At 32.7% G+C, this 18,223-nt stretch overlaps 1 protein-coding gene and 1 long non-coding RNA gene across 3 annotated transcripts; one reads left to right on the top strand and one right to left on the bottom strand.

Annotated features, from left to right (window-relative positions):
* Window positions 1–410: 410 nt before the first annotated feature.
* LOC130441430 (post-GPI attachment to proteins factor 2-like) lies at window positions 411–14,358 on the top strand. Of its 2 annotated transcripts, none has more exons than XM_056775117.1 (3): window positions 411–967; window positions 1,028–1,228; window positions 14,019–14,358. In XM_056775117.1, exons 1-3 carry the CDS (start codon window positions 541–543, stop codon window positions 14,150–14,152), a joined length of 762 nt encoding a protein of 253 aa, XP_056631095.1. In that variant the 5' UTR covers window positions 411–540; the 3' UTR covers window positions 14,153–14,358. The 2 variants fall into 2 exon arrangements, with proteins under 2 accessions (XP_056631095.1, XP_056631096.1); XM_056775118.1 differs by lacking the exon at window positions 14,019–14,358 and adding an exon at window positions 1,814–2,151.
* On the bottom strand, window positions 11,039–12,045 carry LOC130441431 (uncharacterized). Its single transcript, XR_008909612.1, has 2 exons — window positions 11,745–12,045; window positions 11,039–11,464 (listed from the first exon to the last, which is right to left on the bottom strand). It is a non-coding gene; the product is annotated as an uncharacterized LOC130441431 (long non-coding RNA).
* Window positions 14,359–18,223: the final 3,865 nt, after the last annotated feature.

Below are 18,223 nucleotides of genomic sequence, written 5' to 3'. Positions count from 1 at the left end.
AAAGGTACCTAAAATATCTATATAATCTATAGTATTGGATATAGTATATATATAGTATAAGATGTAGGAAGATTTGGAAAGTTATAATGAGGTTAAGATGTATTTGGTTGATTATGGCACATGAAATAAAAATAATATTAAACGAGAGAGTAGCTACAATGGAATTAAATTGGATCTGACAACTTGCACTAAATTGTTATATGTATGCTTTTCAATTATAGTATAAATATTTTATTTCAATATCGAATCCATTCAATAACTTTTTGATTGTAATAATAATAAGTTTTTGATCATAGATAAAATATATAATTTTGACAATTAACTCTCTTTTACTGCTCATGTGCAAATTATTTTCTATTCATTTTTTGAAGGGTGGCAGTATCTATCACGTCAACAAATGCAGATAACTTCACACTAGTGGTTTACAGCTGGCTGACTTGACAATCTAAATCAAAACATATATACAAAGAACAAACCGAATTTGATATTAAAGGATGAATTTATAGGCTAAAAGTTTTTATAGATATTTTAAGGAAAAATATGTCTAAACAACCACATTATGGTCTGTTATACAGTGAATATGAATATTCATCGTACTTACGGATACCGTTTGAAAAATTTAGTTTCATTGTAGTATCTTTCCCATTATTAGCACTCATATTTTGTATATTTTATTCCGTCATTTTTAATTTTGAGAGTGCAACATATACACATTGCGAGGTGTATAATCTCCTTCCTTCAATATCTGCAGCAATAGGAAGTTTTTCCCCTCAACGTGAAATATGGCAAGGAGCAGTCACTTTGCAAGCCATTCCTAGATTCTTTATTGCATTCCAATATTTACATCTTCATTTCAGCGTGCTACATTCACAGTATTTTTGGATAGCGAGAATAGCATTTTTTTTAAATATATTTGAAAATGTGGCTCTTGTTGTACTATCTTTCTTTGTTTCTTCACAGAATTATGGTAAGTACTTTCAAGTTATTCATTTATAGTTATAACAGAACGTGTTGTTATGTATTTTAGTCGTGCATAAAAATGCCTTCATCATGTTTATTATTGGTTCTGAGGTATATATGGCACTAACCTGCCTTTTACAAAGTTGTTTCAAAAAACAGTATCCGCTCAGTTTAAAATGGAAAAAGAGGTGTTTAATAACCAATTCAATATGTCTCATCGCAGCAGTGTATTTTTTCATGAGGCATAACTCATTTTGTGAACCTTATGGTAAGTATTCAAAATTTTATTCATTAGGATTATTTATAGGGTTACAGCATCGAAAATCTGACAGTCTTATATATCTCAGATATATGGCTTCGCTGACGGTAGCACATAGATGTCGTCGTTTAAATTTCCTATCCCAATACTCTGCTAATATCCAAATCTGTAGCCAGCAACAGATCACCACCATAGATAACGATCTTGAAAACATTCTGGAGTAGTGCAAAAGGAATCTAATTAAGTTGTATACAGCAAAGGCACAGGCTGCTGATTTACGGAGAGGGCTGGTACTTCAGCTCAGTATTTGTTCCTATTTGGATATACAATATCACCATCACAGCAAATTTGCTTGTTGGATATTGAGGTTAAGAGTAATATGTCCTGGCATAGTCAAGTGGTCAATCGAGTCAGAATCACAAAAACTTGGAACCCTCTTTAAGACCAAGAAGCTATATACTCCACAACTTCTAATCCTCTACAAGGCCCAGATTCATATATCTTTGGAGTACTGCTTGCATATTTGGAGCTCGGCTCCCAAGCATACCATGCGGCTGCTTAACTCAATACAGAAGAGAGTAATTTGATTTATAGGGGACCCAGTTGGCCAGAAACTTAGACAGCATAGATCCCACCTAGACCAGTATTTGCAAGGAAGATAAGGCTTATGAACATCGAGTTTGTCTGCAGACGCCCATAACGTCAATTTATCAGGACTATTTTCTTTGGGAAAGTGCAAGCCTGTGAAATCAGCTGCCAAGACATGTTTTTTCCAAACACTACAACCTACAGGACACTCTAACTAGTCCAGTGTAATAAGGTTTATCCTCTTGTGCTTACTTTTTACAAAAAGTATATATATATAATATAATTTTAATCAGAACATACTAATGATCAACTTTGCAAATTATGTAATTTTTATTTTTGTAGCATATAAGGAAAATCTAGAATATCATTTTATAATTTGAAATATGAATATATTTGTAGGGAAATTGCAGTTGCATAAATTTGATTACCACATTATTAAAAATTCTTGATATTTTCAAGAATTTCAGAGATAACAATCTCAATAATTTTTTAAACTGCAGTAGAAACTCATGATTAATGCCACTGGAAAAACTGTATGCTGAAGTTTTATCATATTATTTCCACAACTCCACAACTTCAAATATCAAACTAGATATTTAATACTATTTTAAAATTGTGCCAAAATGAACAAAAACAGTTTATACACATGGATTTTGAAAGGAAGAGACTGTTTTTATATACTAACTCTTAAGTGCTGCAATCCCCAGCAAAGTTGACAAAGAAATTGTTATTTACGTAAACGAACTTCAGGTTTTCGATTGTTGTTACTCAATATTTCAGACAACATTTTTTTAAAGTTGATAAGGGCTTATCAATACTTTTAGCTACTGCGCTAAAATTCTCTATTTGCCAAAATGGGTCATTTTAAAACATTTTGTCTAAGTTTGGGACTTTGTTTTGTAACTAAAATGAAATTAGCACTAACAATTGTTAAAATCATAAACTTACTTCTGTATAGTGTACATTGATTTGAGAAGGCTTCTTACAAATACAAGTATCACAACCTTCAGATGATAAAGCTTTGGATTCCAAGGGATAGGAAGAAATAAAAAAAAATTAGGTTAAGGTGTGGGTGTGTAATTAATGCAAATACAAAATAAAATTTCAGGCTTAAAGCACTAATAAATATTTGTTACATTTCGTTAATTTCACCAAGATTTTCTGTGTTCTATTAAAAAGAAATAAACACTGACACATAATAAGTAGAAGAGCTAGAGAGCTCCATTAACTCCAGTACATTGTTTGTTAGAAATTATTTGGATTGAGGAGACCTGCAGTAGTCGTATTAAAGATAATGTTTTCTGATATTCATGTCTATCAATTATTAATGTATCCCAGTATATAGGGAAGTTTTCAGAATACTAACTACAATCTAGGCATACATATGATAATCAAACAATAATAATGTGGGGTTTTTATAATATGGAGGACCATATTGTCTTGGTGATCATTGAAAGAGGTCTCTTTAATCCTCACTGGTAGGTTGTTGACATATTAGAACTATAAGTCCTTCCTTTTACTTCCCAGTCTCTTATGAATGTTATTAAAATTTACATGAGCTATTTCTTACATTTATTGAAATATGGAATGCCTTTCACCAACATTTTTTTAATGCTCAATTCAATAACAATCAGAATCTATACGTTATTTTGTTAACTTAGAGGTCTTCTACAGTAAGAAGACCTCCACACCACAATTTAGGTCTGTTGGCTAGTTTCTCTTTAGTCTTCGGTAGTTGGAGATAAGGGACTAACGTGTGATTCCAGCCTTTGGCTTCTTTGTTGTTTTGTTTCTTGTACTGTTGCAATTAGAAGGTCTTTTGGTATCATCTGGTTTGAAACATACCAGGGAGCATCGACAATTGCTCGTAGAATTGTACCCTTTGTATACCAGATATACTTGATTTGCTGGAATAGCCCTATAGTCAGGCGTAGTTTAATCTCCCCCAAGAGCTTTCAAGAAAGAAAAATGAGAAAATGTAAAACTGTGATCAGAACTTTCTATAGGCAACTGCTGAGTTATCTTCTTTAAATTTTGGGCACTTCGCTCAAACTGTACCAAAGCGTTGATGCTTCCCCAAAATTTCTCCTGAAAGTAAGTTATTAACCCCTCCCCTCTGGTGCGCACAGTTCTATGTCGTAAGTCCAGATTGTAATTCTGACTGTCTTGTATAATAAGATTTTATTTTCTAATTTTTGATTTTTGTCGAGCAATCATTTGTTATTTGTTTGCGTTTTTTTTAATGTGTTCTCTACAGTTTAATTTCTTTTCTTAGTGTAAAAATTATGTGTTGCGATTTGTTTCCGTTAATATTTATTCTCCACCTTTTGAGCCATTCTTCTACTTCGAATATATGTTCTTGTATATTTGCGTATTTTACTATAGAATCTTTGTGGGTCGGGAGAATAACAGTGTGGTCCACTAATGTGTCGTCTTGGTGTAATTAGAAACTAGGGTATTGGCACTAGAACTCTGCTGCCTCGTGGAACTCTAGATTTAATGGTTTTAAATTATGACGTTTAGTATATTATTTTCGTTCTAAAGAGTCTAAGTAAGTAGAACAAGGGAGTAGGAAAAATCCGTTTGATTTTTAATAGCAAGCCTTCGTGCCAAATCTTATCAAATGCCTGACCTACGAGGATATATTGACAAATTCTTAGCCTACTATAGAACTCATCACAATTTCAATGTCAAAATATTTTATTACTCAACATATTCTCCTCTTAATTGGATACATTTATTACAGCGAACCGACAACGTCTCTAGACCTTTCAAAAAAATGTTTCTTCTTGCTCTGCAAACCAGACCTCCACAGCTTTTATTACCTCCTCGTTGGAAGAAAATTTGCCACCTTTTAAACTTCTTTTTGATGTAAGAGATGATAGTCGGAGGTGTTCTAGTAATTCAAACCCTAAATCACGAATTTTTTGCATGGCAAAATGAGATTTGTGTCAGGGGCGTTGTCCTGCTAAAACAAAACACCTTTGGATAGATTTCCGCGTCTTTTATCTTAAATTTTTTCCCATAGATTGGTCAGTAATGTCGAATAGTAATCCCAGTTATTGTTCTATCCTTATCCAAAAAATCAATCATGATTACACCATGGCAATCCCAAAAAACTGAAGCAAGAACACTTTTCCAGCAGATTTTTGGACACGAAACTTCTTAGGTCTTGGAGAATCAAAGTATCGCCATTCCATCGATTGTTGCTTTGTTCCTGGATCCTAGAAATGTACCCAAGTCTCATCCATAGTAACAATTCGGCTTAAGAAGTCTACATCGTTTTCAAACCGAGCACAGATCAAACGTGATGCTTCTACCCTTGCACGCTTTTAGTCAATATTCAAATATTTGGGGATCCATTTTGGAGTAATTTTTATCATGTCCAAATTGACGTGAACTATATGATGAACGCGTTCGTATGAAATATTTAGTGCTTCAGATATCCGTTTTAGTCCAATTCGACGGTCTGATAAAGTCATGTCATGAACTGCATCGATATTTTCGGGGACTGACACAGAAACTGGCCTTCCTGATCGGTCATCATCTTCAATTGAAAATTTATCTCTTTTGAAGCTTGCAGTCCAATTTTTCATTTACTTGATGATCGCTCGATACTCCAATTTTTCAATTTTCACAATTTCGGTGGACATATTTTTTCTTTAATTTGTTGCGTATCTCTGGATCACTTTTTTGAGGTCAAACTTTACACTTACACTTCTAATAAGTTATTGTTCGTTGCTATGGTAACGTAATATTTTGTTGGAACTGGTCTAGGCTAACTAGATATCAATACATGTCGTAGGTCTAAATATACTCTTCTAGAGCAACATTTATTTCATATGCAATTCGATGGCATGTTAAGTTGTTGAGTATTTTTGCCAAAAACCAAATCCATGTTGTGAAATTTTATCCAGATTGGGATCAATTCGTTGCAGTAATTTCTCAAAATGTTTCGAAATGGTGGGTAACAAGCTTATCGGTCTATACGGTCTATGCATTGGTTATATCTTTTCCTGGTTTTGAAATGAGAATTATTTCAAATTTCTTAAATATTTTTGGCCAGTTCTGCAGTCTTAAGATCGTGTTAGCATCATAATCCCCTTTTTGATGAGTAATTTCAACCTTTTTAATGTTAATATGTGATGTGATTTCTTCATATCCTTTGTCAGCCTTATGTTTGTCGTGTATGTGTGTTGATTTCTATTTAGTTCGTTTTGGATAGTCTCATCTGGAATATCATATTAAGGGTTGAACTTTTTGTTAGGTATCGTAAAAACTGCCCTATATTTTCTTCATAGCTTCTAGTACAAGTTGATGCTTTTGTCACCAATATGAAATCGGAAAGTATATTGGAAACATTTCCATATACCGTCAAGGTGTTATTGAAGCTAGAGGAGAAAATATGTGCTATGAAAATAGACGATCATAAATCTCTATATTTCCTACAATAGAACCTGAAAATAAAAATTCTATGGAGTTTATTTTTTGAATCTTTAAATCTACATGCATTATTTTTTAATTAAGATAAATTTGATTGAAATTGAGCGTTAATTTTAAGTATGAAATAGAAGTTAGGTCCCTGCTATAATTCATTGTATATTTCAAACTTCCTGATTATAGAAGGTCTAGAAGCTTGAATCATGAATTTTGTCTACGGCCGACTGACCGTTTTCCTTCGACCTTCCCTTTTATTATCAGGCGGAGAATCTCATATCGCTCGCCTCTCATTATGTCCTAGATACTGCAACTTTCTCTCCTTGATTGTCATGAGAAGTTCTTTATATTTACTCATTTGCTGTAGGACCTCTCTGTTTATCTTATGTTTCGTCCAAGATATCCGCAGCATTCGCCTGTAGGCGTACATTTCGAACGCATCAATTTTCTTCTCTGTGGCCGCATCCACGGTCCACCTTTCGCATCCGTACAGAAGAACAGGAAATATGTAACAGCCAAACATTCTGGTTCGGAGCTCCAGGCCGAGATTGCGGTTTGCTCAGAGTTTTTCGCGCTTGCTCAATTCTTGATCTGATTTCGAGTTTTGGGTCGCATTACTGATTGACGAGCGTGCTTACTTATCTTAGAGATGACACTTGCTCAATGATTTCTCCATGGAGTCTTAGAGTGGCGGTTCTTTGTATTTTTGAGAATACCAATAGTGTGGTCTTGGACGTATTCATATAAAGGCCGAATTGCTTACTATATTCTACAATAACGTCCACAAAATATTGAAGCTCTGGTAGGCTACTGGCCACGATATCATCTGCGTAACGAAGATTGTTTATAATGTTTCTATTGATCTTTATGCCTGCAGTTGTATTCTCGAGGGCTTCGCTGAATACTGCCTCAGAGCAGAGGTTAAACAGTAGAGGACACAAATCACATCCTTTTCGCACACCTCTTTTTATTGATCTTTAGATCTTGTGCGTCGATCACGGTTGATCTTGAAATAAATTTGACGCCACAATACACAAAGTCTTCTCATTCATTCTTAAATAGTATTCGTAATGTTTTGTATCTACACTTTTTAGTTCTTTCAATAGGTGGCTTTGAATCCCCAATGGCTCACGTCTGGCTATCTACGGTCTAACCTACAATCTTCTTCTTTTTTTTCTTCGATTTGATGTGATCAAATAAATATGACAGTGAAAATGGCAAAACATTTTTATAATTTTTCATCATACCTATAACATCCTATTTTTGATAAAAGATATATGACATAGAACTATTGTAGGGTAAAAGAACCCTTAACCAATTAGGCGGGGAGCCAGTAACAAAGTCCCGTCAATAAATTAAGCTCGGTATGCCGAAACAATGTAAATAAAAAAATTATTGAAAAAATGTCTTACCGTCACCGTATTTGACAGTAAATTTTAAGGGCTTTTAGAAAAAAATCATGGAAACCACTTTTTTTGCCGGAAGGGTTTGGCATACCTATTTGAAGTGTGTGATAGGGCTAAAATTTCTCCATCATGTCGGAAACTTTTTTTTAATTCTATTTATTTTCATGTAATTTTCAAAAATATCTTGGTATGCGCGATCAAAAACTACCGGAAAAATCCCGCATACCAACTTGAAGTGCGTATACTATATTAGCATCTACTCCAAAATGTACGATGTTCAATACATTTATTTTGGAGTTTTTTTACCCTACATAATATAGTTTAGTACAGAGTACAGTTTTAGAGGTGAATCGCAAGAGCTGGAATAGTTGCAATAGTTTCTATCATGGAGAATAGACTATATAGTCTCCATGGTTTCTACGTATGTACATTTATTACTTTTCTCTTGTTCAGGTAAAGTTGTTGGGCATTTTAGAAGGTACAAGCTATTCTGTCCCTTCTGTCTGCTTCACCTTCAAACGTCAAATTTTCGTCATTTCGTTTTCTATTTTGGATAGAAGTGTTGCATCTTTATATTTTTGAATATTGTCGACTCATATTATTTTTATCACTTTATTATACATGTTATCACGAAGAGGCTGATACGAGCATTTTCTTCCACTTAAAAAAATGTTCATCTCACCAAAAAATTCTCATTAAATCTGTAGATACTGACGTATTAATCATTTGTCTCGGGAATATTCACCAATTCGAAAACAAAAAAATATGGACAACAAATAAATTAGGTAAAGAAATTATATAAGTTGTACAGATCTTGTACGAGAATTAGTGCCATCACTTTATCGAGTTTTTCCGCGCTTCCATGCCTTCATAGGTTCTGATTATACAGCAGTTTTTGTTCGCAAAGGAAAAATCAAACCATTCAACATTTTAATACAGAATGAAGAATACCAAAATATGTTTGAACATTTGACGGATCCGGAAGACATCAATGACGAAGAGGAAACAGATCTTATGCAAAGATTTACCAACGAAATGTATAATATAGACAAAAATAATGTTGATAGTGCAAGATTTAAATTATTCTTGAATTTTTGTGCCACGTGCCAAAGAAGAATTTTACAAAGGTCTCTTATAAATTTCAATTCTAGCAATATTCCTCCTCCTATGGCACAAAAAGTTTTGCAATGTGAATTAAGAAAATAAGTTGGAACCATTGTGGTATAAAGGCCCAACAGCACGTTCAAAAGTTGAAGAAATTCTTAGTGGCCAATTAAATGAAGAAGAAAGTGAAGAATCAGAAAATGAAAACCGTTGTGATATAGATGAAATTGATTTCGATGATTATCAATAAATATACTAAATTTCAGAATAAACTTCTGTCAATTATTTCAATATTATTTTATTGTTCCAATTATTTAAAATAAAAATTATCATATTAATCCTCATATTCCTTTAAATCTAAGCAGGGAAAAAGACATATTATTATTCCATAAAAAGCATTTCCTCCAAAATATTCATAAAAACATAAGGTGTCCCGAAAAATTATCCCGGGACGCACAAAAGTCCCGGATTTCAATTTTGAAATAAGTTTTCAAAAATTAAAAATGTTTTCCAAAAATTTGGCTTGGTTACTTTTGACTCACATCTGCAGTTGATGCTGTGGTGCTACAATCACTACACCTGTTGGTAATCATATGAACTAACAACGCCCACTAATCTAGTATTTAGCGAATAGTCCGCTTGTCGCGCCACCGATCACTGTTATAGCTGTTACAGCCAAAATAATAGTGTGTGACGTTACGACTGACAACGTTGTTCAACAGTGGTTGAGGTTATGCCAGTGCAGTCAAGTATCAGGTAAAATAATACCGGTTTTTCTTGTTTATTAATAGTGATTCATCGCAATGCCAAAACGTGCGTGCAAATTCAGTGACAATTATTCTAAGGAGTGGAACTTTATTAAGAGAGGTCGTTTCGATTGTGAAGCAGAGTGTTCTGTGTGTAACTCTTTTATTAGTATTAGTCAAGGTGGGCGTTCGGACGTAGTTGATCACATCAAGTCAAAAAAACATATTAATAGATTTAGTGCTTCGAGCAGCAGTAAGACGTTACAAAATTATTTTGTTGTACCACAGTCAAGTGAAGACACCAAAGTTCGGTTTACATTAGCCTACCACACGGTAAAACATCACCAAAGTTTCAGATCTAGTGATTGTACTAATAAGCGCCACGTTTGATGATTCGTCTATTGCAAAAAAGTTTAGTTCGGCTAGATCTAAAGTAACAGCTTTATTAAATGGAGCTATCGCTTCCCAGAGTTTAAAGGAAAGTCTTGATAGTATCAAAAAGTCTGCTTTTTACCGAATTTCCACTGATGCCAGCAATCATAAAGCTGCAAAAATATTTCCATTCGTTGTTCAGTTTTTCTATATTACTGAAGGAATTCAGTCCAAACTGTTGAGGGTGAGTTCCCTAACAAATGAGACATCTGATGGAACTTCAGCATTTTGTTTAAGTACTATGGTGTTGAGAATTGATCAATTGACAGCTGACCCGAACCCAACCCAACCTTGACCCTATCCAACTTCACACTATACTTTTGTTTTATATAGAGTCAAAGTTGGTAATTATGTATTCTAATGTGTTCTGATTTTATTAAAATTAGTAGGCGATCAAGAATAGTTCACCAATAGGATTGCTCAATAAACTGAATGTGTCTGCCATGTGCGTGCGAAAAATCGCCATACGTGACGTCACCTGCAGACCTCGACCGGTCTTAACTCTTTGTTGAGCTAGACTATTTGATGAGTTTAAAGGCCAATTTTAACAAAAATACAGTTATTTTTTTAAGTTTTATTCATTATTATGAATTAATATTAATTTAAAATCCAATTTCCAATTATTCAGTTAATTTTAAGTTCCATTTATAATAGGTATACAATGAAGAAAAGAAATTAAAGAAAATGAATTATTTTTTAAAATGATCTGTATATTATAATTAGTAAAACAGAAGCCATTAACAAACTTTAAACTAAAAATTAAAAAGTAAAAACAAATGAAATGATTTAAACTGATTTATGAAAAATATTTCTAATAATAATCTAAATTATTAAATTTAAGAAAAATAATAAAATATCAGATATATATAAAATAAAGAGATAGGTAGAAATCTGTCAATGAGTAATTTTGAACATTTTTTTCCAGTTTTTCTGCCGTCATCTTCATCCCCTTTTACAGACTTTCTCTTCAAATTCGTGCTTTCAAATTTAGCTTTTAGATTTCTAAAATTTATTCTGATTATAGTCCTTAATTTACAAAACTACTAGCTTCACTTGTTGATTTTTTTGAATACAATCCCAAAGTAGGAACAGCGGTTTTTTTCCATATTTTTCGTAGTGGTAAACCTAAAATACATATACATATTATATATATTTATGAACAAATTGAGTTACTAAATTTCATTACCAAAATCATTTTGGGACAGTATAGACTTTGAAAGCTATAAACTATTACACTAAACAATTAAATAATTCACCAACCTAATAATTCATTCTGTAAGTCTCTTTCATAATCCTTTTCTGTGAAATGAACTGAGCAGATGTAGCTAGTATCAGGGTTAAATTTATCTTCCCGTTTGCATCGTAATATCCATTCTTTTCTCATAGTTTGGGAAACAAGATCTTTAGCTTTGGGAAACCGATGAAATATAAAATATTCATGTTCTTGCTGCCTTGTTTTATAGGTATTACCACAACCATACACAGCACAACGTGTACCAGGCATTTTGATTTTTGGACATATACTACATGCACTAAAATCAAACAAACAAAGTTTCATTTAGCAAAAAAAAGTAAAATAAAAATCTAGATTAGTTGCTGGACAAATGCAAACCAACCGACCAAAAACGCTGTTATGATTCGCCCATTTTTTAAATTTTTTATTGTGGTGTATAAAGAATAGAAATTTAAATAAGCCAATTAAATTGTCATTTCTGCTCAGCTGGTTTTCTTTCAGCCAGTAACTGACTTGGATTTTAATTTTTATTTTGCTATTTAAATCCAGCTTTAATATAACAAAACATTTTTACCTACCCTTGAAAGTCTCACAAGATTATTTTGCCTTAAACAATAATATTGTCTTTGTTCACTATTCTCCACATATATAATACACACAAATAATAGTTTTTAAAACGTAGAACTAAGTAAAAAACGAATTTCCAACTCTTCAATCACTTGTACGACCTTTTCGAATTAACAAAAACACAAGCAATACCGCACAGCGTAAATGGTAAACAAGCCGTCGAGGTCTGCAGGTGACGTAAGCATCACTTGACCTTGGCTCAAGAATTGGCGTATGTACGTCTTATGGGATTGATCAATCCTATTGGCGAACTATTCTTGGTAGGCGATAAGCACCTTTTGACAGTTTCATGTAATAGTGACACGAGCGAAAAGAAAGGCGAAAGAAAAACGTGCTCCGAAATTGTTATTCCGTTATTATTGTTATTTGAACGCACTTTTGAAATCCTGTTCAATAAATCGAACATTGATCAAGATTGGTCTCAATTTATTTGCAACTACAAACCCAAAACCCACTGTAAATGAAACAACATATGGAATTGGCTCTATGGCTCTTGAAAAAAACAAATGTGTCGGATTTTGTGGAGACAATACAAACACCAATTTCGGTGGTCTAGAAAGAAAAGTAACGTATTTACTAAATTAAAGGCAGCATTGCAACAAAATATTGAGGGAATCGGCTGCCCTGTTGCAGACACAATTGCGTGCAGACAGCTGCCGATACTATGAGCTGTGATATTGAAACTATCATTGTCAAAATATTCTCGTACTTTTCTATATACACCGTTAGAACCGAAAGGCTTAAGGAGTTTTGTGAGTACGTAGGAACTGAATATATGACAATAATGAGTCACTCGAGAACTCGCTGGTTATCTCTATTTCCAGCAGTTGAACGAGTCATCAACCCCTAAAAGAAATTTTTCTAAATGGAAAAAAAGCCCCAAACATATTGGTTCAATTTTTTAGCAATCCCTATCAGTGAAGCTCATTTATGGTTTATTCATAGCCAACTTAGCACGTTCCAACATGGAATAAAGAAAATTGGGGAAAAAAAGGGAGCACGAAAAGTGTAATAGAGATTGTGGAAGTTTCGAAAAATGTTCTTGAAACTGTTACCAGGAGAAAAGAGGAGAATTTCATCTCTTTTAATGTTAAATCAGTTCTTAAAAAAGTAGAAGTATCACAATATTACAATCAGTTGAACAAGGTTTTAAAGAGGGAAGTTGACAAGTTTTATGGCACCCGCATGGAATATTTAAGCAAGTGGAGTATTTCATTTTCGCCATTGTTAGTTTTCGATTGGATGTTATTGAAAAAGTGCCAAAATGGGAGTCTTGAAAATACAGTTGCTTATTTGAAAGAGTTGCTTATTGAAATTAACGATTCCATTCTATTTGATCAGTTTGGAATACTAAAAAATTTCACTGAAGAAAACCTTGGAAAGTGAAATCACGAAAAGAAATACCCATTGCAATGTCATGAGTAAAGGGTGAGTTTTTTTAAATATTGTGACAGTCCTCACAAATACTCCGAGATTGTAAAAATTGCACAATATCTGTTTGGAATACCAGCCCACAACGCAAACGTAGAAATAATTTTTTCTTTCATTACTATACAATGTAGTGATGAAAGAAACAGGTTGGAAGTGGAGTTCCTTGAGTCAATCTTACAAAATCTCTACCAACTATAAAATGGACTGTGTAGAGTTCTACAATTATATTTTGAAAGAAAAGGAAACGATTAGGAAGGCCTTTCCTTCAAGATAGAGATAGAGCCACTCCATATCTTGGCAGTGATTGTTAAGAAAACCCAAAATTTTTATGTGTTTTTATTTTTTTTAAATAATATTCATAATTACGAGGCAGTTCTTGTTATTTTTCCTGGATATATGTGACATTATAGGCGGAGTCTCGGTTTTTTCTGAAAATGATTTGGTCACCTTAGAGTATATGCTAATGTAGTTCATGCACTTCAAGATGGTATGCGGGATTTTTTCGGCAGTTTTTGAGTGGGCATACCAAGATATGCTTTAAAATTACATAAAAATAAATAAAATAAAATGTTTCCGGCATGATGAAGAAATTTTAGCCCTCATCACACACTTCAAATAGGTATGCCAGACCCTTCCATCAAAAAAGTGGTTTGCGTGATTTTTTTCTAAAATTTACTAAAATTTTTTTTATTTCTCTATGACGGAACTTTCAGTGTTACCGGCTCCTGGAGTGAATAATTTTTCAATTAGTAGAACCTGTGCATTAAAATAATTAAACTTTTTCATTTTTTCAGTTTACACGCTATTTGCGTTAAGTGAATATGTAGTGGTACTTTCCAATATGGCATTCCATTTGACAGCATACTATGACTTCGGAAATAAAGATATTGTTATCTACAAACACGGCCTTGCTCTTACAGAAAGATAATATTTAGTGATTTAGCTAGTCATTTAATTTATATTAATTTATTATTTCATTGTTTTTGATGGTTACAGTATTAATTTAGTATTTATATATATATATACTCAAAATTGCTACAGTAAATACGAGATCTGTTAACAGAATTAACAGAAATGAAAAATAATTGATATTTGGTTTTTATATTTAAATACATTATATTATTATAATTCCACTTCCGAAATAATAAAATATTTACATTTATAATAATTTAAAAGACAATTCTTTACAAATGGATTAGTAATTAAGGGTTGAAAAGAAGGGAAGAAATTGTTTCAGTCCAAACGTTTCAATAACATTGATATAATAATAATTTAGATATGTAAAGTGGTCCGTTAATTTCTAGTGGTGATAATACATAAAAAATAAGGGGGTTGCTTTGTTTACGTTTTTTTGATAACTAAATACAGGGTGTTTCTATATTCGACCGACAACGCTCTACAACAAAGATATCTCAATCTGAGATATAGGGTGTTCAAAATTTTAAATCAAAATAAAAAATTTGCCATAAATCAAGTACTTATTTAAATTTGGTTACCAATATTCTATTTAATAAAGTAATATTTTGACATAAACAAACTTTGGAAAAATTAAAATTATGAATAATTTTTATTTGTTTTAAACTACTTAATCATTATTCGAAATTAATTAATTTGTAAATTACTTACGTGTTTGCAGACTTTTGCTTAGAGGCAAATTTCTACAACACCGTTCATTTTAGCTTCATAAAAGGTTATTAGTTTTTTAACTAAAAATAATTAGGCAATTTAAGACAAAATTAAAAAAAGAATTTGCTCCAGTGGTGTGAAAAATAGGGTAAAATAGGTAAAATGTGACAACGAACCCTGACAGCGCGCCACTGGGTAAATTTTTCCAAAGTTTGTTCGTGTCAAAATATTACTTTATTAAGGAGCATATTGGTCACCAAATTTAAAAAAAAAATTTTGAAAGCGTTCTTGATTTATGGCAAATTTTGATTTAAAATTTTGAACGCTCTAAATCTCAGCAACTAGGCCCCGTAAGGGTTCGTATTCCTGTATCAAAATGAATTATTTATTGAGATCTCTCAGTGGTAGAGCGTAGTCGGTCGAATATAGAAACACCCTGTATAAATACAACCTCTTGGAGAACCATATTCAAATATTTTAATTGCAGATTTAGTTATTTAAAGTTATTTAGATGTGTTGTTATCTTATTTTTTATTATAAAACTATTTCAAGAAATTGTTTCAAAAATAGTGTAACTAAACCTATGCAAAAAGGTGTTTAGATGCAATTTCATGTTGACGCTCGACTCTTAGAGCATAAAACGAGCTCACGTGGTACAATTTTGACTGATAGGTACGTCAAATTGAATGAATGCAACGTCAAAACTAAACATCAATTAGGTTTTTAAATTGGGTATTAAAGCAACAGCTTTTTGAAGCTTGACGTTGTTAAATTTGACGCTGCAATAATTTAAGGTGGAGCTCCAGTCCAAATTATAACAGGTGATTTTATTTGACACTCTAGGCCAGTTTTTAATAAATTGAAGGTATAGATGTGTTTTATTGTTATAGTATTTTATTATACCTATTGGGGTGGGACAAAAAAAATTTTAGTTACTAAGTAAATATCGTTCAAGATGATGAAAAAAAAATCTGGTACAGTTTCAGCTCTTAGTATCAATGTTTAGAGGTGCCGTACCGTATTTTTTGATTTCACATTTAAATACACGGGAATTATTTTTTTTTCGATTTTTAATGTATTTCCACGGATTTTTGTGTAGTAAAAAGAAATAGTAGGAAATTAAACAGCCTACAAATAGTTATTTTCCTAACAAGTGCGGAAAGTGATACTTTCCCGCACGCGACTGCAGTTGTCCCCCCCCCTCAAGCGGTCAAGTGCGGGAAAGACACTTTACGCATAAGTTAGGAACATTATTTTTTCTACGACCGTATATACAAAAAAGTATACCAACCCATTTTTCTAAAATTATTTTATTCCAACAAACATAACAATATAAAAAATTTTAACTAAAAACTACTAATTATTATAAATATTAATATTGAAAACACAATTTGTTGAATTATGTAGACTAGTAAGAATTGCCGTACCAGTGGAGTTATTTGGTTTCAACTGGAAGGTAGATGACTTCGATGAGGATGAGGATCGGTTGTAGGTCGCATAAAGATGACGATGACGGTGACGGCAACAGTTTTAAGTCATTTGTAGAACAGAGAAACTTTTTACCATCGAATAGCGGGACCATAATGTATTAGATTTCAAAACCTTACTTAGGTCAGAAAAATACGCCAGAAATACCTCTTCCTTATAAGTTTTGGCCCCTTTCTCCTTACACCATGTAACAAAATGGTCGTATTGCTTCTCATAATTTAGTCTGGAATTGGCAGGTAACAGCTCGGAATTAGTTTCAGTTGCAGCCTTCAAAATGGCTTCGGAAAGTTTTTCGTCGGATGAATCCATTAATATTATTGTATCGGATTCGGTTTAATGTGGTTTAATTTAGAAGAAGATTGTTCTTATTCGGTCACTTCCAAGACGTTTTGAACAACTTTGACGTTTTAGTAAAAATTACACGCTTGGGTGCACTAGTGCGGGAAAGTGACACTTTCAAAACTAAAATGCTGCGGGAAAGTGGGTTAAAACACACGGTTGTAGAAATAATCATTTTTTCTCTCGCCAGGATGAAAAGCTCGCTTTTCGTCCCTGGTATGCGGGACAAAAATGGCCTATTCTCTTCAAAGAAGAACTTTCTTTTGCTCCCGGTATCGTAGCAACGATTTTATATCGAAATGTTTACTCTCGAAGACAGTTCGCTTCTCAATACATTTAGTATATATTATCGCCTGAAATACAGAATTGAGTTTACTAGAATGAATTTAAACGATTCTAGTGATAGTGAATTAGAATACGTCAAGGACGAATTTTTCATCCCGGCGAGAGAAAAAATAGTATACGCACAACTGGAGAAAAGTAGGGAATCCTCGCTCGCGATTTTTGTCAGCCTCGCCTTGGGCTCGCTAAATTCGCAGTTAAAGTTCAACCCAAAATAATAAATGATGACTTTCACAATATCTTATAGTTTTCTACAAAAAAATGTCTTAAAAACGTAAAACAACATATTTTTCTTCATCTTTTTCAATGTAACTGATTTCAAATCACAAATAATTAAATAATAGACATAATCGCAACAAAAATCTGCAGTTCTTCCGACTACTTTGAAATCAGTTTTTATCAATTTCATTCGAATCGTGCTTTATAACATAAGTTTTTCTCAATAAATTTGGGAAATATTTTTGTAGGAAACTATAAAGTTAAAGACATCATGTATTAATTTAGGTTGAACTTTAACTGCGAATAATTTTTAACTGAGTTGCCCTTGCGAAAAATTATTTCAGACTTTTTTGTAGGCCCATTAATTTCCTACAAAAATATCTATTTCTTTTTACTACACAATAATTCGTTGAAATACATCAAAGTCCAAAAAAATCCCATGTAATTTAAATGGGAAATCAAAAATCACAATGCCGTACCTCTAAATATTGATATTAAGAACTTAAACTTTACCAGAGCTTCTTTTTCATCAGCTTGAACGATATATTCGTTTTTTGGCCCACTCTAATATCGAGATAGCATAACCTGTGCCTGACACGGCACAGTATTATTTTATTTACATTGTTGGTGATAAGCATGATTATGTATTCGAGTTATTGATACAATGTTTTTTTTATTCATGTTCAGTTACATTTTCACATGTGAAATCTAAATAATATTCCACAGGACATTATTCGTTTGATGGATATTTTTCCGAATTCCTTATTTACTAGTTTTAATTGACAACTTTGAAAAGGTTAATCATAACCTGAAATAAAATTAACTATCAATTTTCACCCATTGTATATTTATATTTACCTGTGCGTTCGGCGACCAAGGTTTTCCATCAAAACTATATTACTCTGAAGGATATACATATTTGTTAAAATATATCGGAAACAGTTCCGAGAGGGTGTACAAATTCCAATGTGGAAGAGATTAACAA

The sequence above is a fragment of the Diorhabda sublineata genome, chromosome 3 (genome assembly GCF_026230105.1).
Source record: "Diorhabda sublineata isolate icDioSubl1.1 chromosome 3, icDioSubl1.1, whole genome shotgun sequence".
Classification (NCBI taxonomy): Eukaryota; Metazoa; Arthropoda; class Insecta; order Coleoptera; family Chrysomelidae; genus Diorhabda; species Diorhabda sublineata.
The sequence above is the reverse complement of the archived record's forward strand: the minus strand, read 5'-3'. Positions and strand labels throughout refer to the sequence as shown.